The 22,971-nt window shown below is 44.6% G+C and overlaps 1 protein-coding gene across 1 annotated transcript in view; it reads right to left on the reverse strand.

Moving 5' to 3' along the window:
* The window catches only part of MYO1G (myosin IG), a gene marked incomplete in the record, with an annotated part of 144,313 nt that overhangs the window by 87,956 nt on the left and 33,386 nt on the right, over positions 1–22,971 (reverse strand). The window contains 5 exon segments of the mRNA XM_056518769.1: positions 4,488–4,620; positions 9,547–9,621; positions 9,809–9,879; positions 12,625–12,795; positions 17,226–17,340. Coding sequence (XP_056374744.1) covers positions 4,488–4,620; positions 9,547–9,621; positions 9,809–9,879; positions 12,625–12,795; positions 17,226–17,340 — 565 coding nt within the window.

A 22,971-nucleotide genomic window follows, 5' to 3' on the forward strand; every position in this document is an offset into this window, starting at 1 on the left:
TACAAGAATATAACTACTATAATACGGCTCCTATATACAAGAATATAACTACTATAATACTGCTCCTATATACAAGAATATAACTACTATAATACTGCCCCCTATGTTTATCTCTTGGTATAGAACGCTGTATAAACCAGTCAGTGGATGAGTATACGCCGCGCTCCCCCTCCTGCGCCTATTTAGATGTGACTTGCCTGTAAACCGGGTAGAATACCGCTATATAAAAGAGACGGGAATAATCACTCGGTGACAGAACAATAACCTCGGAGTCCCAGCGAGGAATCTATATAAGACGCCATTAAGATTAATACAAAGCAGACACAATGGAAGTGAAGTATTACATTGGGGAGAACGGGTCCGTTGTGATTACTCCGCGGGGCCGCTCGCATGATGAAAGGCCGCGCAGAATAGCGCAGTGTGAACACTACAGACAATGGGGCTACTTATAACTATAGGCAGAGCGGGGGAGGAGGGAGTCATGAATAGAGCTTTATACCAGGGATATGTAGTCTTTCCGATAAAAGGGGGCATGGCATTACCAGTCTCTATAGGAGACCCCCCCTACCCAATGGGGTTTGACAGGGTTAAAAGGTATCCCCGCCAAAAATATTGAATTCCCCTCTTGCTCTTCTCCGGTGTCCTAGGTTCACCTTTAGTTTATAGGATCGACCAATATTGCCGAATGATCTACTCATGGTGATAACCAGTCTCCCGGTCATCTATGGTGCCAAGCCGTATGTGACTCTTCTACCCTATACAGGTTCCTGACATTGTAAGAGCCCATATAGCAGTGTTTCCCAGCCAGGAGGCTTCCAGCTGTTGCTAAACTACAACTCCCAGCATGCCCGGACAGCCGTTGGCTGTCCGGACATACTGGGAGTTGTAGTTTTGCAACAGCTGGAGGCACCCTGGTTGGGAAACACTGCCATAAGGTAATGCCCAGTAATGCTGACACTGCAAGGTAACACAAGGATTAACCACGCTACATGTGTGATGTAGTGGTCACTTTAGAGGTAGGTCTCCTTTAAGGCCATACATCACATGGCCGATATAGGTCAGGGTTGTCCATGTGAGGCCCTGCTCACCAGTCTTTAGCCATTTCTCTTTACTGACAGGATGTCCACTGTTAACTACAAGTATAAGGGAACTTTGAGGAGAAAAGAAACTTCCGAAGGGCCTGATAGCAAAAAGGGAAAACTGTGCACCACATGCCTCATGGTCCTGGTCCGGTTAGCAGTATTGGTTTCTAAGCTGGGGGATACCAACTGGATGGTGCCATCTATGGTGCCAAGCCATATGTGACTCTTTTACCCTATACAGGTTGCTGACATTATAAGAGCCCAAATTGCAATGTTTCCTAGCCAGGATGCTTCCAGCTGTTGCAAAACTACAACTCCCAGCATGCCCGGACAGCCAACGGCTGTCCGGGCATGCTGGGAGTTGTAGTTTTGCAACAGCTGGAGGCACCCTGGTTGGGAAACACTGCCATAAGGTAGTGCCCAGTAATGCTGACACTGCAAGGTAATACAAGGGTTAACCATGCTACATATAGGTCAGGGTTGTCCATGTAAGGACCTGCTCACCCATCTTTAGCCATTTCTCTTTACTGACAGGATGTCCACTGTTAATTACAAGTATAAGGGAGCTTTAAGGAGAAAGGAAACTTCTGAAGGGCCTGATAGCAAAAAGGGAAAACTGTGCACCACATGCCTCAAGGTCAACTGTGCACCACATGCCTCAGCTGGCGGATGCCATCTGGATGCACCAGCTGGGATTTGCCTCAGGAGACCACCAACCACCTCAGCTGCACCCCTGAGGGGACCCTGCTTCAATGACAACATTGGGACCTCACTAGAAAGCCCACAAGTCACAAGTCTTAGTCACATAACAGATTTAAGGGACAAGTCAGACTCTGATCAGGGACCAATTCATATCCCGAGATAGTCACGACTGCTGAGACCAAAGCCAATCTATATTCCAGGTAAAGTCTACTTAGTCACTGATACACTGCAACGAACACCTCTCCTCTGCACACTGTAAAAACCCCAGGGGCAGGTTACCCTAGGGATTGCCACACCACTTGCAGCACTGTTGACAATACTAGGAGCACTACCGATCCCAGCAGACACTCACAAAATAAGCCATAAAATGTAGACAAGACTCTGCTGTGTACAGCTGGAGGACGGGCCCTCGGACCTCCCATTACAGCACTGGAGAAGGGTGAGGAGCAAACTGGGAGCAGAAACGGATCCCCTCTGCTGTCCGCTCCTGGCTGGGACCAATAAAGAACCCTATGATGTGTTACTGGTGGTCCCTCCTTCCCCACGCACAGGGGCCCTGAGAGCAGCTACTGTATGACCACTGCTCACCCTGTTGTGAACAGTGGGTGGCGCTGCACATATGGAAAGGGCATGCGATGGGTGCACAGTGGCGCCCCTATCTGTGGTCAGATACAATTACAGGAGGTCAGGGGATATAAGGGCAGCCATAGTTACAGATGGACGTCTCTTGCCCCTAAATTATACTGCAAAGACGGACCCTGTGTGTTTTGTCTACTCCGGACATCTTAAAGGGGTACTCCAGTGGAAAACTTTTTTTTTTTTTTTTAAATCAACTGGTGCAAGAAAGTTAAACAGATTTGTAAATTACCTCTATTAAAAAAAAAAAAAAAAAAAAAATCATAATCCTTCCAGTACTTATTAGTGGCTGTATACTACAGAGGAAATTCTTTTCTTTTTGGAACACAGAGCTCTCTGCTGACATCACGAGCGCAGTGCTCTCTGCTGACACCTCTGTCCATTTTAGGAACTGTCCAGAGTAGGAGAAAATCCCTGTAGCAAACATATGTTGCTCTGGTACAGTTCCTAAAATGGACAGAGGTGTCAACAGAGAGCACTGCGCTCGTGATGTCAGCAGAGAGCTCTGTGTCCCAAAAAGAAAAGAATTTCCTCTGTAGTATACAGCCACTAATAAGTACTGGAAGGATTAAGATTTTTTTTTCTCTTTTTTGTGATTTACAAATCTGTTTAACTTTCTGTCACCAGTTGATTTAAAAAAAAAAAAAAAAAAAAAGTTTTCCACCGGAGTACCCCTTTAACACCAATTATCCTGCACGTGATTCTCCAGCGTCATCTGAAGGAAAATGTGTTCAATGACAATTATGGCTTATTGTAGATTATAACCTGTACACGTATAAAACCGCCCGATGGCGCTAAACTGGAAGATTTATGCGATAGATATATATATATATATATATATATATATATCACTATGCCGGCCTTATATATCACATCACTAGTGCCTAACAATACCAGCTGTACCGGTCTGATATTACCTTCATGGTACTGGTCTAGTACTGGTTTAAAGGGGTACTCCCATGGAAAACTTTTTTTTTTTTTTTTTTTTTTTTAGCAACTGGTGCCAGAAAGTTAAACAGATTTGTAAATCACTTCTATTAAAACATCTTAATCCTTCCAGTACTTTTTAGGGGCTGTATACTAAAGAGAAATCCAAAAAAGATAATGCATTTCCTCTGATGTCCTGACCACAGTGCTCTCTGCTGACCTCTGCTGTCCATTTTAGGAACTGTCCAGAGCACCCTATGTTTGCTATGGGAATTTTCTCCTCCTGCTCTGGACAGTTCCTAAAATGGACAGTAGAGGTCAGCAGAGAGCACTGTGGTCAGGACATCACAGGAAATGCATTTCTTTTTTTGGATTTCTCTTTAGTATACAGCCCCTAATAAGTACTGGAAGGACTAAGATTTTTTAATAGAAGTGATTTACAAATCTGTTTAACTTCCTGGCACCAGTTGAATTAAAAAAAAAAAAAAAAAAGTTTTTCACTGGAGTACCCCTTTAACTTCATCCTTACTGGTCTGCTCTGATCCACATCCCTGGCACAGGTATAACCCATTTGACTGGTTTGATACTCTAGTACAGTAGTCTTCAACCTGCGGACCTCCAGATGTTGCAAAACTACAACTCCCAGCATGCCCGGACAGCCGATGGCTGTCCGGGCATGCTGGGAGTTGTAGTTTTGCAACATCTGGAGGTCCGCAGGTTGAAGACCACTACTCTAGTATAACCCTAACCTTACACATCATCAGTGCCATATAATGCCAGTGAGGGCTGACCGGATTAGAAGGATTAGGAGAGAGGGGCGCAGATTTATGTGCCAATTGATGTCTGTGCCAAGCCATGTGACCCCATTGCTGCATAATAATGGTGGTGATATAAAGCATTGGCCACCGAGGGCCTCACGCCTGGTCAGATCTCTTTTCTCTCATGGGAAGTCATGATTCTGTTTTGGCGACCCTGACCCTGACAGCACTGCTGTCTGCGCCTGGGTCGCCATAACAGAATCATGACTGCCCATGAGAGAGGAGAGATCTGACCAGGCGTGAGGCCCTCGGTGGGCAGCACTCGGTCTGGGCTTCATTCACTCAGCACTGGGCACAGTCCTCAGGAGTCAGCGGTTCTTACCTTACAGGCCAAGTTCTCTACTAACAGAATCATGGAGTTCTTGAAGAGTGTGGCTGCGGTGAGGGGTCTCTTAGTCACTTCACTTATACTTGTCTGTCCGTCTGGCCACATGTCCCGGAGAACGGGGTCCTTACTGTTAAAAAAAACATTGAGATATTAACAGAGTAGATGGTGGCTCCTCTCTCATTTCTTTCTAAACAACTAGATACCATGGATTATAATCTACTGCTTTTCTCTCTCCCCACTAGACACCAGGGATTATAATCTACTGCTTTTCTCTCTACCCACTAGACACCAGGGATTACAATCTACTGCTTTCCTCTCTACCCACTAGACACCAGGGATTACAATCTACTGCTTTCCTCTCTACCCACTAGACACCAGGGATTACAATCTACTGCTTTCCTCTCTACCCACTAGACACCAGGGATTGTAATCTACTGCTTTCCTCTCTACCCACTAGACACCAGGGATTGTAATCTACTGCTTTCCTCTCTACCCACTAGACACCAGGGATTACAATCTACTGCTTTCCTCTATACCCACTAGTCATCAGGGATTATAATCTACTGCTTTCCTCTCTACCCACTAGACACCAGGGATTATAATATACTGCTTTCCGCTCTACCCGCTAGACACCAGGGATTATAATCTACTGCTTTCCTCTCTACCCACTTGACACCAGGGATTATAATCTACTGCTTTCCTCTATACCCACTAGTCATCAGGGATTATAATCTACTGCTTTCCTCTCTACCCACTAGACACCAGGGATTATAATCTACTGCTTTCCTCTCTACCCGCTAGACACCAGGGATTATAATCTACTGCTTTCCTCTCTACCCACTAGTCACCAGGGATTATTATCTACTGCTTTCCTCTCTACCCACTAGACACCAGGGATTATAATCTACTGCTTTCCTCTCTACCCACTAGACACCAGGGATTATAATCTACTGCTTTCCTCTCTACCCACTAGTCATCAGGGATTATAATCTACTGCTTTCCTCTCTACCCACTAGACACCAGGGATTATAATCTACTGCTTTCCTCTCTACCCACTAGACACCAGGGATTACAATTTACTGCTTTTCTCTCTACCCACTAGACACCAGGGATTATAATCTACTGCTTTCCTCTCTACCCACTAGACACCAGGGATTACAATTTACTGCTTTTCTCTCTACCCACTAGACACCAGGGATTATAATCTACTGCTTTCCTCTCTACCCACTAGACACCAGGGATTATAATCTACTGATTTTCTCTCTACCCACTAGACACCAGGGATTACAATTTACTGCTTTCCTCTCTACTCACCAGACACTCCAGGCCAGGGATTATAAATTTTGTCTTTTCTCTACTCACTAGACACCAGGGATTATAACCTACTATTTCCTCTCTACACAGTAGTCATTAATTAAGCAATATAATGTACTACTTTCCTCTCTAGACTCTAGACAGCAGGGATTATTACCTACTGCTTTCCTCTCTTCCCACTAGACACCAGGGATTATTACCTACTGCTTTCCTCTGTTCCCATTAGACACCAGGGATTATTACCTACTGCTTTCCTCTCTTCCCACTAGACACCAGGGATTATTACCTACTGCTTTCCTCTGTTCCCATTAGACACCAGGGATTATTACCTACTGCCTTTCTTTCTAACCACTAGACACCAGGGATTATTACCTACTGCCTTTCTTTCTAACCACTAGACACCAGGGATTATAATCTCCTTTCTGTCAGCTAAACACAATTAATCTCCTATTTATTTCTTCTCGCTTTCCTTCCATCCTCCGGACAGCAGGGATTTCTAGTCTACCCGCTCCTTCTATTTCCTACATATCCCTGCATAGTGTTATTATTAAGGATAGTCATCTACATATCTATCCTCCTTTCACTACATCAAGAGACAAAATTCATCGGTACTATATTACATCTCCACGGACTCACTCCAGAGTGCGCATTTTTGTATCATGGTTTTTGGGTGACACTGTTGATTTTGGGGCGTATTTCCCTTTAGTTTTTTGATATGATTATTTTAGCCTTATTCAGTAAACGTTACATTTTATATTGCCCTTTTGATCAGAGGTATTTTTTCTTCAGTGATACTACCCGCTCAGAACCACAAACTCTTCTGTAGAATCTCTGCTGGGACTTATAGTTCACCTGGAGCGATCTGTGGTTCCCTCATATTGCAGAGAGAATCTCCTGGGCTGTGGAACATTTTTTTTCTGTGTTGGATTTTCTCATGATCTCCATATAAACAGAGCAGCCAGACCTGTAATGCCTGCTGATGTCCATGGGTGGCGCCGTCCCATCTCCTCACTTCATTATATCACTATAACAGGCCTTGTCCCGGCCACTGGAGCTTATATTATGTAAATCAGGATAATTGTCTCAGCTGGTGATCGCTATTTGGCAGAACACAAGACACCAGGGGCGGCATGCCAAGTCTGTCGTGATGGCGGTCAGATCCTGGCACCGCGGGCCACAGTGCGCCCACCGTACAGATTATCACAGACGTGGATACAAAGCCGTCTCACCTGCAGACGGCTCCGAGATACAAGAGACAGAAGACATGGGACGGCTCCAAGATACACAGCTCAGGGATGACACTGTAATTGGAATACAGCAGTACCCATGGGACGTTATATGTGCCCCCCTAGTTGGATGGACCCTGCACCCCATATGGACAAGTGATCATATATGAAGACACTCAAAACCTGAACAAGCAAAACTCCAAATTCTTTGTTCCAGCGGTCAATGCAAATAATAATGTCAGTGGAGTCTCCAAGATGATAGGAGTCCATAAGATGATAGGAGTCCCTAAGATGATAGGAGTCCCTAAGATGATAGGAGTCCCTAAGATGATAGGAGTCCCTAAAATGATAGGAGTCCCAGCAAAGGAGTCACTTAGCCAAGAGGGATTTCCAGGGTTGTGACAATTAGTGAGGTCTGGAGAGAGCAGAGAGTTCTGTGGCAGGAAGTAGTGCAAAGAGGAACACAGAGGAGTCCAGGGAGAGCAGAGGAGTCGAGGGGGAACAGAGGAGTCCAGGGGGTACAGTGGAGTCCAGGGGGTACAGAGGAGTCCAGGGGGAACAGAGGAGTCCAGGGAGAGCAGAGGAGTCGAGGGGGAACAGATGAGTCCAGGGAGAACAGAGGAGTCCAGGGATACAGAGGAGTCCAGAGAACATAGGAGTCCAGGGGGAATAAAGGGGTCCAGGGACACAGAGGAGTCCAGAGAGAACAGAGGAGCCCAGGGACACAGAGGAGAACAGAGGAGTCCAGAGGGTACAGAGACGTACAGGTGGGACAGGGGAGTACAGGGACACAGAGGAGTCCAGAGAACATAGGAGTCCAGGGGGAATAAAGGGGTCCAGGGACACAGAGGAGTCCAGAGAGAACAGAGGAGTCCAGGGACACAGAGGAGAACAGAGGAGTCCAGAGGGTACAGAGGAGTACAGGTGGGACAGGGGAGTACAGGGACACAGAGGAGTCCAGAGAGAACAGAGGAGACCAGGGACACAGAGGAGTCCAGGGGGAATAGAGGAGTCCAGGAGGAATTGAGGTGTCCTAGTGGGACAGGGGAGTCCAGGAGAGCAGAGGAGTCCAGGGGCAATAGAGGAGTCCAGGTTGAACAGGGGAGTCCAGGGGAGCAAAGAGGGAACAGAGGAGTCAATGGGCACAGAGTCCAAGGAAGCAGAGAATTCCATAAGCACAGAGAAGTCCAGAGACACAGTGAAGTTCAGGGGATCAGAGAAGTCTTGGGGAGCAAAGAAAAAGGTAACAGAGAAGTAAAGGGACAAAGAAAAGACACAGAGGAGTCCAGAGGAGCAGATAAGTCCAGGTCCAGGAGTCCAGGGATACAGAAAAGAAACCGAGGCGTCTGGGGACACAAAGGAGTCCATGGGAACAGAGGGCCCCAAGGACGCAGAGGAGCAAACCAGAGGTCAGGAAGAGACTCAGACTCAGAGGACAAGCCAGAGGTCAGGAAGAGACAAAGATAGCCCATTGATAAGTATGGAATTGTGTAATGCTTTTCCCCCCCTAAGGTGGCGCTGCAGGAATTGGGCACCTGTAAATTACAGCTGATCACAGAAAAAGAACACTTTTTGATCAGCCTATTGTGATTGTCAAGGTAAGACCCCATGCCAATACAATAGAGCCATGGTGCCCAATAGTGGTTCCCTATTGGGCATCAGAATCTGTATAGCCCCAGACCCTGCATCTTAGAATGTAACATAGCACCAATCATGTGCAAAATGTCCTAGATTTATTGTCCCAATTGACAAAGTTAAGGTGCTAACAGAGCCTCCAACGACCCGATATTAAGGCCCCACATACATACAAGGGGGGGATTATTAACCCTTTCCTGTCACCTGGTTCAGTAGCTGGATGGGGATCGGTGGCATTTGAGGGTATCGGAGGCGCTGAGCACTGAGTCACGCTGCAATTACCAGAACACGAGTGACGTTAAAGTGGAATAATGGGAAAGATCTGAAAATAGCTCCGAACGTGGAGACGTCTGGATATAGAGGCTGTGAGAGGTATGTGAGTATGGCTGTCCAACAGGAAGGGGAGGGGGGTGCTATATAGGTAAGACTGAAAGTTTATACTCCTATACTGCATTGTTCTCCAAACTGCGGACCTCCAGATGTTGCAAAACTACAACTCCCAGCATGCCCGGACAGCCAAAGGCTGGCCGGGCATGCTGGGAGATGAAGTTTTGCAACATCTGGAGGTCCACAGTTTGGAGACCGCTGCAGATATAGAGGTAAAAAATAAACTTCCTGTCTGCCTAAAACCACCACTAGGGGGAGCTCAGAATGACATTGCATACTGGGGCAGAATTTCTGTTTTCCTTGGTGTGAAAAGTGGCGCCTTCTGACTCTCCCCCAATGGCCATCTTCCCCATTTGGAATACGTGGATGCGCGGCTGTGTCCCCTGTGCTTACCAGAGGTTATAACAGACAAGTAGAAGGCGTGACAGGAAGAGTTGTCATGTGTTATAAAGCGTGACAGGAAGAGTTGTCATGTGTCATAAGGGTCTCACCTGTTGTACATCACCCGTTTGAAATCCTGGAACAACGTGTCCTTGTTCTTGTCCAGGAATCCTTCCACTGAATACCTGGAGCCATAGGGAGACATCGCTATCATGTGACATACAGGTCATTATAAGAATCAAGTATTATTATTACAACACCGATGGGGATTTATATGGCGCCATCTATGTATAACATGTACAGTAGATAAATGGCGGCTCATGTATGGCGTTCAGTGTATGGAGAACGGATTGTGGTGAGGGTCACACTCACGTTACGTCTCCAGCGTAGTGCTTTATCCGAAAGTCTCGGTTAAACGCCATCGACTTGTCTGTTGGGGAAAGCTAAAAAAACATAAAGAAAACATAAAAATGTTACATGTGTAATCACTGTACAAGTAAGGATAAGTATATATGGGGGTGTGGTCTAGGGTCTATATATATGGGGGTGTGGTCTAGGGTCTATATATATATAGGGGTGTGGTCTGGGGGTCTGTATATATGGGGGTGTGGTCTGGGGTCTGTATATATGGGGGTGTGGTCTGGGGTCTGTATATATGGGGGTCTGGTCTGGGGAATGTATATATGGGGGTGTGGTCTGTGGTCTGTATATATGGGGGTGTGGTCTGGGGTCTGTATATATAGGGGTGTGGTCTGGGGTCTGTATATATGGGGGTCTGGTCTAGGGTCTATATATATGGGGGTGTGGTCTGGGGTCTGTATATATGGGGGTGTAGTCTGGGGTATGTATATATGGGGGTGTGGTTTGGGGTTGGTATATATGGGGGTGTGGTCTGGGGTCTGTATATATGGGGGTGTGGTCTGGGGTCTGTATATATGGGGGTGTGGTCTGGGGTCTGTATATATGGGGGTAGGTCTGGGATATGTATGTATATATGGGGGTCTAGTCTGGGGTCTGTATATATGGAGGTCTGGTCTAGGATATGTATATATGGGGGTCTGGTCTGGGGTATATATATATGTAGGTCTGGTCAGGGTCTGTATATATGAGGGTGTGGTCAGGGGGTATGTATGTATATATATATATATATGGGTCTGGTCTGGGGTATGTATATATGTGGGTCTGGTCAGGGTCTGTATATATGAGGCTGTGGTCAGGGGGTATATGTATATATATATGGGGGTCTGGTCTGGGGTATGTATATATCAGGGTGTGGTCGGGGGTATGTATATATATATATATGGGGGTCTGGTCTGGGGTATGTATATATGTGGGTCTGGTCAGGGGTCTGTATATATGTGGGTCTGGTCAGAGGTCTGTATATATGAGGGTGTGATCAGGGGGTATATATATATATATATATATATGGGTCTGGTCAGGGGTCTGTATATATGAGGATGTGGTCAGGGGGTATGTGTATATATATAGGGGTCTGGTCTGGGGTATGTATATATGTGGGTCTGGTCAGGGGTCTGTATATATGAGGGTGTGGTCGGGGGTATGTATATATATATATATATATATATATAGGGGTCTGGTCTGGGGTATGTATATATGAGGGTGTGGTCGGGGGTATGTATATATATATATATATATATATATATATATATATATAGGGGTCTGGTCTGGGGTATGTATATATGAGGGTGTGGTCGGGGGTATATATATATAGGGGTCTGGTCTGGGGTATGTATATATGTGGGTCTGGTCAGGGGTCTGTATATATGAGGGTGTGGTCAGGGGTATATATATATATATATATATATATATATATATATAGGGGTCTGGTCTGTGGTATGTATATATGAGGGTGTGGTCGGGGGTGTGTATATATATATATATATATATATATATATATATATATGCAGATAGAGTCAGGCTGCTCACCACTCTCGCGTTTGCTGCACTATCTCGTGCTACGGACACCGGTACCGCTCCCGGCTTAGTAGAAATCACACAGGAAAAAAACGTCCGGCACTCGGGAAGATGCAGGTAAAACTTGTCAATGGCTTTATTCACACGCTTAAGGCAGGACACAATCTGACGCGTTTCGCACACTCAGGTGCTTAGTCGTAGATAGACATACACTCAATAATGCGGGTTAAAATACACATGAGTTTGGTCACATGACCACATATATATATAGGGGTCTGGTCTGGGGTATGTATATATGAGGGTGTGGTCAGGGGTATATATATATATATATATACATATATACATATATATATAGGGGTCTGGTCTGGGGTATGTATATATGAGGGTGTGGTCGGGGGTATGTATATATATATATATATATATATATATATATATAGGGGTCTGGTCTGGGGTATGCATATATATGAGGGTGTGGTCAGGGGTGTATATATATATATATATATATATATGTCTGGTCTGGGGTATGTATATATGAGGATGTGGTCAGGGGGTATGTATATATATATATATATATATATATATAGGGGTCTGGTCAGGGTCTGTATATATGAGGGTGTGTTCGGGGGTATGTGTATATATATAGGGGTCTGGTCTGGGGTATGTATATATGTGGGTCTGGTCAGGGGTCTGTATATATGAGGGTGTGGTCAGGGGTATATATATATATATATATATAGGGGTCTGGTCTGGGGTATGTATATATGAGGGTGTGGTCGGGGGTATGTATATATATATATATATATATAGGGGTCTGGTCTGGGGTATGTATATATGAGGGTGTGGTCGGGGGTATATATATATATAGGGGTCTGGTCTGGGGTATGTATATATGTGGGTCTGGTCAGGGGTCTGTATATATGAGGGTGTGGTCAGGGGTATATATATATATATATATATACAGGGGTCTGGTCTGGGGTCTGTATATATGAGGGTGTGGTCGGGGGTATATATATATATATATAGGGGTCTGGACTGGGGTCTGTATATATGAGGGTGTGGTCAGGGGTATATATATATATATATATATATATATATATATATATATATATATAGGGGTCTGGTCTGGGGTATGTATATATGTGGGTCTGGTCAGGGGTCTGTATATATGGGGGTCGGGTCTCTGCCTGGCATATGTAAGCATGCGGGTCTGGTCTGGTTCCTCCCCCTACAAACAGGGGGCCCCCCAGCCTCACCTTCCTGCTGGTGTAATGGGGGTGTCTGCCAAGTTTGCTGTTCATGGACTCCAGGAAGATGGTGTCTGTGACCGCTCCTACAGTCAGACAGGCCTCATCCAAGATGGAGATGATTCCTTTATGTGACTGCTCCACCAGATCCACAATGATCTGATTATTAAAGTATTCAATCTGAAAGATATAATATAGGAGCCAAGATAATAACAAGGACAATCACAGCCTCATAACAACCAAGTGCCCCCACAACAAGGACAGCTACAGCCCCATAACAACCAAGTGCCCCCACAACAAGGACAACTACAGCCTCATAACAACCAAGTGCCCCCACAACAAGGACAGCTACAGCCCCATAACAACCAAGTGCCCCCACAACAAGGACAGCTACAGCCCCATAACAACCAAGTACCCCCACAACAAGGACAACTACAGCCCCATAACAACCAAGTACCCCCACAACAAGGACAACTACAGCCCCATAACAACCAAGTGCCCCCACAACAAGGACAATCACAGCCCCATAACAACCAAGTGCCCCCACAACAAGGACAACTACAGCCCCATAACAACCAAGTGCCCCCACAACAAGGACAACTACAGCCTCATAACAACCAAGTGCCCCCACAACAAGGACAACTACAGCCTCATAACAACCAAGTGCCCCCACAAGGACAATCACAGCCTCATAACAACCAAGTGCCCCCACAACAAGGACAATCGCAGCCTCATAACAACCAAGTGCCCCCACAACAAGGACAATCACAGCCCCATAACAACCAAGTGCCCCCACAACAAGGACAATCACAGCCCCATAACAACCAAGTGCCCCCACAACAAGGACAACTACAGCCCCATAACAACCAAGTGCCCCCACAACAAGGACAACTACAGCCCCATAACAACCAAGTGCCCCCACAACAAGGACAACTACAGCCCCATAACAACCAAGTGCCCCCACAACAAGGACAACTACAGCCCCATAACAACCAAGTGCCCCCACAACAAGGACAACTACAGCCCCATAACAACCAAGTGCCCCCCACAACAAGGACAACTACAGCCCCATAACAACCAAGTACCCCCACAACAAGGACAGCTACAGCCCCATAACAACCAATGTCCCCACAACAAAGACAACTACAGCCCCATAACAACCAATGTCCCCACAACAAGGACAACTACAGCCCCATAACAACCAAGTACCCCCACAACAAGGACAACCACAGCCCCATAACAACCAATGTCCCCACAACAAGGACAACTACAGCCCCATAACAACCAAGTACCCCCACAACAAGGACAGCTACAGCCCCATAACAACCAATGTCCCCACAACAAGGACAGCTACAGCCCCATAACAACCAATGTCCCCACAACAAAGACAACTACAGCCCCATAACAACCAAGTACCCCCACAACAAGGACAACTACAGCCCCATAACAACCAATGTCCCCACAACAAGGACAACTACAGCCCCATAACAACCAATGTCCCCATAACAAAGACAACTACAGCCCCATAACAACCAAGTACCCCCACAACAAGGACAACTACAGCCCCATAACAACCAAGTACCTCCACAACAAGGACAACTACAGCCCCATAACAACCAATGTCCCCACAACAAGGACAGCTACAGCCCCATAACAACCAAGTGCCCCCACAACAAGGACAATCACAGCCTCATAACAACCAAGTGCCCCCACAACAAGGACAACTACAGCCCCATAACAACCAAGTGCCCCCACAACAAGGACAGCTACAGCCCCATAACAACCAATGTCCCCACAACAAGGACAACTACAGCCCCATAACAACCAATGTCCCCACAACAAAGACAACTACAGCCCCATAACAACCAATGTCCCCACAACAAGGACAACCACAGCCCCATAACAACCAAGTGCCCCCACAACAAGGACAACCACAGCCTCATAACAACCAAGTGCCCCCACAACAAGGACAACTACAGCCCCATAACAACCAAGTACCCCCACAACAAGGACAGCTACAGCCCCATAACAACCAATGTCCCCACAACAAGGACAACTACAGCCCCATAACAACCAAGTACCCCTACAACAAGGACAACTACAGCCCCATAACAATCAAGTGCCCCCACAACAAGGACAACTACAGCCCCATAACAACCAAGTGCCCCCACAACAAGGACAACCACAGCCCCATAACAACCAAGTGCCCCCACAACAAGGACAACTACAGCCCCATAACAACCAAGTGCCCCCACAACAAGGACAACTACAGCCCCATAACAACCAATGTCCCCACAACAAGGACAACTACAGCCCCATAACAACCAAGTGCCCCCACAACAAGGACAACTACAGCCCCATAACAACCAAGTGCCCCCACAACAAGGACAACTACAGCCCCATAACAACCAAGTGCCCCCAAAACAAGGACAACTACAGCCCCATAACAACCAATGTCCCCACAACAAGGACAACTACAGCCCCATAACAACCAAGTACCCCCACAACAAGGACAACCACAGCCCCATAACAACCAGGTGCCCCCACAACAAGGACAACCACAGCCCCATAACAACCAAGTGCCCCCACAACAAGGACAACTACAGCCCCATAACAACCAAGTGCCCCCACAACAAGGACAACTACAGCCCCATAACAACCAAGTACCCCCACAACAAGGACAACTACAGCCCCATAACAACCAAGTACCCCCACAACAAGGACAACTACAGCCCCATAACAACCAAGTGCCCCCACAACAAGGACAACTACAGCCCCATAACAACCAAGTACCCCCACAACAAGGACAACTACAGCCCCATAACAACCAATGTACCCACAACAAGGACAAATACAGCCCCATAACAACCCATGTGCCCCACAACAAGGACAACTACAGCCCCATAACAAGCAAGTGCCCCCACAACAAGGACAACTACAGCCCCATAACAAACCAAGTACCCCCACAACAAGGACAACTACAGCCCCATAACAACCAAGTGCCCCCACAACAAGGACAACTACAGCCCCATAACAACCAAGTGCCCCCACAACAAGGACAACTACAGCCCCATAACAACCAAGTGCCCCCACAACAAGGACAACTACAGCCCCATAACAACCCATGTGCCCCACAACAAGGACAATCACAGCCCCATAACAACCCATGTGCCCCACAACAAGGACAACCACAGCCCCATAACAACCAAGTGCCCCCACAACAAGGACAACTACAGCCCCATAACAACCAAGTGCCCCCACAACAAGGACAACCACAGCCCCATAACAACCCATGTGCCCCACAACAAGGACAACTACAGCCCCATAACAACCTACAGTAAATGCCTCCACAACCAGCCTTTGGCTGTCCGGGCATGCTGGGAGTTGTAGTGTTGAGAAACACTGGTCCACAAGGACACAAACTGGAAAAACCAAGGATTCTGGTACTTGTAGTGCATAGAGAAATCACTGAGGAAGGAAGCAGCAAACTACAACTACTACCTGGGCTTCAATAGAATCAATTACTCAGAAACAAAGGATTAAAGGGGTAAAGTTAGTGTAGTTTATAATATGGTGTCTGTACCTGTGTTTCATGGGGGTCTTGCAATTCTTATGTGATCTTTGCCCCGCTGTTTATTTTTAAAAGCATACACAATTACTGTTGTCTCAGGTTTTCCCAGGTTACCGTGCGGTCCGAGACATTACATCACTAGTTAGGTGTACAAAGGAAGCGTGTATGTGCTTCAATGGGTGGAGCGACCGCTGGGTGGAGGGAGATCATTCTCCATAGGGCAGTGTTTCTCAACCAGTGTGTCTCCAGCTGTTGCAAAACTACAATTCCCAGCATGTCCAGACAGCCAAAGGCTGGTTGTGGAGACATTTACTGTAGGTTATTATGGGGCTGTGGTTTTCTCTGTTGTGGTGACACATTGGTTGTTATGGGGCTGCGGTTTTCTCTGTTGTGGTGACACATTGGTTGTTATGGGGCTGTGGTTGTCCTTGTTGTGGGGGCACATAGGTTGTAGTTTTGCAACAGCTGGAGGCACACTGGTTGGAATACACTGCCACACTGGGTGGGGTGGCTGATGTGCAGGAGGAGAAAAGTGACCTCACACTTACAAACAAGGGATCCTGGGACTTGTACTTAAAGGGAGGGAACTCCAACAGGATATTACCATTTCACAAAAAGCTAGCCACAGTGTTATGTTAATCTTACAACATAGCCATTTAGCTCCAAGACAAGCGCAGATCCTTCCTAAGCATGTCCATTACTGTCTGCCAGGTACGTACTAAAATCACCTTATGGTGGAGAAGCTCTAGATATGAGAACCTCTAGGTAGTTATCTATCTATCTCCATCATAGTGACCCCTTTCATCCCCCGGGATACAAAGAGATCAAACCTGCAACCCAAAGGATTCAAGAGATCAAACCTTCACCCCGGGAGGTGCCAAAGTCAACCTCTAGAAGGTTCTCTCCAGATTAACTTATAGTTGAAATCAGTTGTGGGCACAAAGAAAAAAAATAATAATAATAATTTATTTATATAGCGCCTACAGATTCCGCCTACATATATTATATATATATAAATGGTGCCTTAGCTGTGACTTACGTGCTGCCACTCGATGCCCTCTCTCTGATACTCGTCCTGCTCCTGTCTGAGGATCAGCTCAATAAACAGCTGCTGCAACTTCTCATTACAGTAATTTATACAGAACTGCTCAAAGCTGGAAGATACAAAAATAAAGGGTTAAAGATTGTACACAAGAGCAGTATTATAGTAGTTATATTCTTGTATATAGAAGCGGTATTATAGTAGTTATATTCTTGTATATAGGAGCAGTATTATAGTAGTTATATTCTTGTATATAGGAGACAGTATTATAGTAGTTATGTTCTTGTATATAGGGGCAGTATTATAGTAGTTATATTCTTGTATATAGGAGGAGTATTATAGTAGTTATATTCTTGTATATAGGAGCAGTATTATAGCAGTTATATTCTTGTATATAGGAGCAGTATTATAGTAGTTATATTCTTGTATATAGGAGCAGTATTATAGTAGTTATATTCTTGTATATAGAAGCGGTATTATAGTAGTTATATTCTTGTATATAGGAGCAGTATTATAGTATTTATATTCTTGTATATAGGAGCAGTATTATAGTAGTTATATTCTTGTATATAGCAGCAGTATTATAGTAGTTATATTCTTGTATATAGGAGCAGTATTATAGTAGTTATATTTTTGTATATAGGAGCAGTATTATAGTAGTTATATTCTTGTATATAGTAGCAGTATTATAGTAGTTATATTTTTGTATATAGGAGCAGTATTATAGTAGTTATATTCTTGTATATAGGAGCAGTATTATAGTAGTTTTATTCTTGTATATAGGAGCAGTATTATAGTAGTTATATTCTTGTATATAGGAGCAGTATTATAGTAGTTATATTCTTGTATATAGGAGGCAGTATTATAGCAGTTATATTCTTGTATATAGGAGGCAGTATTATAGTAGGTATATTCTTGTATATAGGAGGCAGTATTATAGTAGTTATATTCTTGTATATAGGATCAGTATTATAGTAGTTATATTCGTTTATATAGGAGCAGTATTATAGTAGTTATATTCTTGTATATAGTAGCAGTATTATATTAGTTATATTCTTGTATATAGTAGCAGTATTATAGTAGTTATATTCTTGTATATAGGAGCAGTATTATAGTAGTTATATTCTTGTATATAGGAGCAGTATTATAGTAGTTATATTCTTGTATATAGGAGACAGTATTATAGTAGTTATATTCTTGTATATAGGAGGAGTATTATAGTAGTTATATTCTTGTATATAGGAGCAGTATTATAGTAGTTATATCCTTGTATATAGGAGCAGTATTATAGTAGTTATATTCTTGTATATAGGAGGCAGTATTATAGTAGTTATATTATTGTATATAGGAGCAGTATTATAGTAGTTATATTCTTGTATATAGGAGGCAGTATTATAGTAGTTATATTCTTGTATATAGGAGGCAGTATTATAGTAGTTATATTCTTGTATATAGGAGCAGTATTATAGTAGTTATATTCTTGTATATAGGAGCAGTATTATAGTAGTTATATTCTTGTATATAGGAGAAGTATTATAGTAGTTATATTCTTGTATATAGGGGCAGTATTATAGTAGTTATATTCTTGTATATAGGAGGCAGTATTATAGTAGTTATATTATTGTATATAGGAGCAGTATTATAGTAGTTATATTCTTGTATATAGGAGGCAGTATTATAGTAGTTATATTCTTCTATATAGGAGGCAGTATTATAGTAGTTATATTCTTGTATATAGGAGCAGTATTATAGTAGTTATATTCTTGTATATAGGAGCAGTATTATAGTAGTTATATTCTTGTATATAGGAGCAGTATTGTAGTAGTTATATTCTTGTATATAGGAGCAATATTATAGTAGTTATATTCTTGTATATAGGAGCAGTATTATAGTAGTTATATTCTAGTATATAGGAGCAGTATTATAGTAGTTATATTCTTATATATAGGAGCAGTATTATAGTAGTTATATAGTATTTGTGTCCATCATGTGATTAGTATATAAATATTATTTTATTACCATTTATGGTGATCATTTATGATGTTAGTATCTGTCATCTCTATGAAGTCGTCTTACACAGAGGTTGTTGTGTTTCCATGGTAGAGTTGTTCACCTCTCTATAAGGCTCCTCACACTCTATTATTATTATTCTCCTTATATTTTGTTTGTTCGTTGTTGGCACCTGCTCTGCTCGTCTTCTCATCTCCTTAGTCAGGTGAATGGCTTCCAGTATAGACGTATGTGACATGTGAGATGGCGGCACGAGGACATAAAGAACACGTGCACAGAAATAAACACAATTACCAGCTCTTTCTGCCTAAGATCCATTTATCTTCAGCAGGATCCTCGCTGTGCGGAGAAGAGACGGGGGCGATGATTCACTCTCTACACGTGTGGTCGACATCAGACGCTTCCTAGACCCTTCGGTCTTCAGTCTCCACCTCAGACCATTATACATTTGACCCCTTACTCCTCATTGTGCCCATAGATCAGACCATTATACTCTCGGCCCCTTACTCCTCATTGTGCCCATAGATCAGACCATTATACTCTGTGCCCCTTACTCCTCATTGTGCCCATAGATCAGACCATTATACTCTGTGCCCCTTACTCCTCATTGTGCCCATAGATCAGACCATTATACTCTGTGCCCCTTACTCCTCATTGTGCCCATAGATCAGACCATTATACTCTGTGCCCCTTACTCCTCATTGTGCTCATAGATCAGACCATTACACTCTCAGCCCCTTACTCCTCATTGTGCCCATAGATCAGACCTTTATACATTTGACCCCTTACTCCTCATTGTGCCCATAGATCAGACCATTATACATTTGACCCCTTACTCCTCATTGTGCCCATAGATCAGACCATTATACTCTCGGCCCCTTACTCCTCATTGTGCCCATAGATCAGACCATTATACATTTGACCCCTTACTCCTCATTGTGCCCATAGATCAGACCATTATAATCTCTGCCCCTTACTCCTCATTGTGCCCATAGATCAGACCATTATACTCTGTGCCCCTTACTCCTCATTGTGCCCATAGATCAGACCATTATACTCTGTGCCCCTTACTCCTCATTGTGCCCATAGATCAGACCATTATACTCTGTGCCCCTTACTCCTCATTGTGCTCATAGATCAGACCATTATACTCTCGGCCCCTTACTCCTCATTGTGCCCATAGATCAGACCATTATACTCTCAGCCCCTTACTCCTCATTGTGCCCATAGATCAGACCATTATACTCTCAGCCCCTTACTCCTCATTGTGCCCATAGATCAGACCATTACACTCTCAGCCCCTTACTCCTCATTGTGCCCATAGATCAGACCATTATACTCTGTGCCCCTTACTCCTCATTGTGCCCATAGATCAGACCATTATACTCTGTGCCCCTTACTCCTCATTGTGCCCATAGATCAGACCATTATAATCTCTGCCCCTTACTCCTCATTGTGCCCATAGATCAGACCATTATACTCTCGGCCCTTTACTCCTCATTGTGTCCATAGATCAGACCATTATACATTTGACCCCTTACTCCTCATTGTGCCCATAGATCAGACCATTACACTCTGTGCCCCTTACTCCTCATTGTGCCCATAGATCAGACCATTACACTCTGAGCCCCTTACTCCTCATTGTGCCCATAGATCAGACCATTATACTCTGTGCCCCTTACTCCTCATTGTGCCCATAGATCAGACCATTACACTCTGTGCCCCTTATTCCTCATTGTGCCCATAGATCAGACCATTATACTCTGTGCCCCTTACTCCTCATTGTGCCCATAGATCAGACCATTATACTCTCAGCCCCTTACTACTCATTGTGCCCATAGATCAGACCATTATACTCTCAGCCCCTTACTTCTCATTGTGCCCATAGATCAGACCATTATACTCTCGGCCCCTTACTTCTCATTGTGCCCATAGATCAGACCATTATACTCTGTGCCCCTTACTCCTCATTGTGCCCATAGATCAGACCATTATACTCTCGTCCCCTTACTCCTCATTGTGCCCATAGATCAGACCATTATACTCTCAGCCCCTTACTCCTCATTGTGCCCATAGATCAGACCATTATACTCTCAGCCCCTTACTCCTCATTGTGCCCATAGATCAGACCATTCTACATTTGACCCCTTACTCCTCATTGTGCCCATAGATCAGACCATTATAATCTCGGCCCCTTACTCCTCATTGTGCCCATAGATCAGACCATTACACTCTCAGCCCCTTACTCCTCATTGTGTCCATAGATCAGACCATTATACTCTGTGCCCCTTACTCCTCATTGTGCCCATAGATCAGACCATTACACTCTCGTCCCCTTACTCCTCATTGTGCCCATAGATCAGACCATTATAATCTCGGCCCCTTACTCCTCATTGTGCCCATAGATCAGACCATTATAATCTCGGCCCCTTACTCCTCATTGTGCCCATAGATCAGACCATTATACTCTCGGCCCCCTTACTCCTCATTGTACCCATAGATCAGACCATTATACTCTCAGCCCCTTACTCCTCATTGTGCCCATAGATCAGACCATTATACTCTGTGCCCCTTACTCCTCATTGTGCCCATAGATCAGACCATTATACTCTCAGCCCCTTACTCCTCATTGTGCCCATAGATCAGACCATTATACTCTCAGCCCCTTACTCCTCATTGTGCCCATAGATCAGACCATTATACTATGTGCCCCTTACTCCTCATTGTGCCCATAGATCAGACCTTTATACTCTCAGCCCCTTACTCCTCATTGTGCCCATAGATCAGACCATTATAATCTCAGCCCCTTACTCCTCATTGTGCCCATAGATCAGACCATTATACTCTCAGCCCCTTACTCCTCATTGTGCCCATAGATCAGACCATTATACTCTGTGCCCCTTACTCCTCATTGTGCCCATAGATCAGACCATTATACTCTCGGCCCCTTACTCCTCATTGTGCCCATAGATCAGACCTTTATACTCTCAGCCCCTTACTCCTCATTGTGCCCATAGATCAGACCATTATAATCTCAGCCCCTTACTCCTCATTGTGCCCATAGATCAGACCATTATAATCTCAGCCCCTTACTCCTCATTGTGCCCATAGATCAGACCATTATAATCTCGACCCCTTACTCCTCATTGTGCCCATAGATCAGACCATTATACTCTGTGCCCCTTACTCCTCATTGTGCCCATAGATCAGACCTTTATACTCTCAGCCCCTTACTCCTCATTGTGCCCATAGATCAGACCATTATACTCCCGGCCCCTTACTCCTCATTGTGCCCATAGATCAGACCATTACACTCTCTGCCCCTTACTCCTCATTGTGCCCATAGATCAGACCATTACACTCTCTGCCCCTTACTCCTCATTGTACCCATAGATCAGACCATTATACTCTGTGCCCCTTACTCCTCATTGTGCCCATAGATCAGACCATTATACTCTGTGCCCCTTACTCCTCATTGTGCCCATAGATCAGACCATTATACTCTCGGCCCCTTACTCCTCTTGTTTCCTTCATTATGAACCTAAGATTCCTCCATTTCTTTGCTTCATTCTTTATTATTCCCCAAACCAGAGAAGGAAACACCTTGAAGATTCATTGTTTTTTATTCTCTAATTTAGGTTCCTCTATTCCTAGACCCTTCCAGCTATGTAAACAGGGGTGTAAAGATTGTGGTCGCAGGCATTGTTACCGGGACTGGGCCTGGAAGGGAAGG

The sequence above is a fragment of the Hyla sarda genome, chromosome 5 (assembly GCF_029499605.1).
Source record: "Hyla sarda isolate aHylSar1 chromosome 5, aHylSar1.hap1, whole genome shotgun sequence".
Taxonomy (NCBI): domain Eukaryota; kingdom Metazoa; phylum Chordata; class Amphibia; order Anura; family Hylidae; genus Hyla; species Hyla sarda.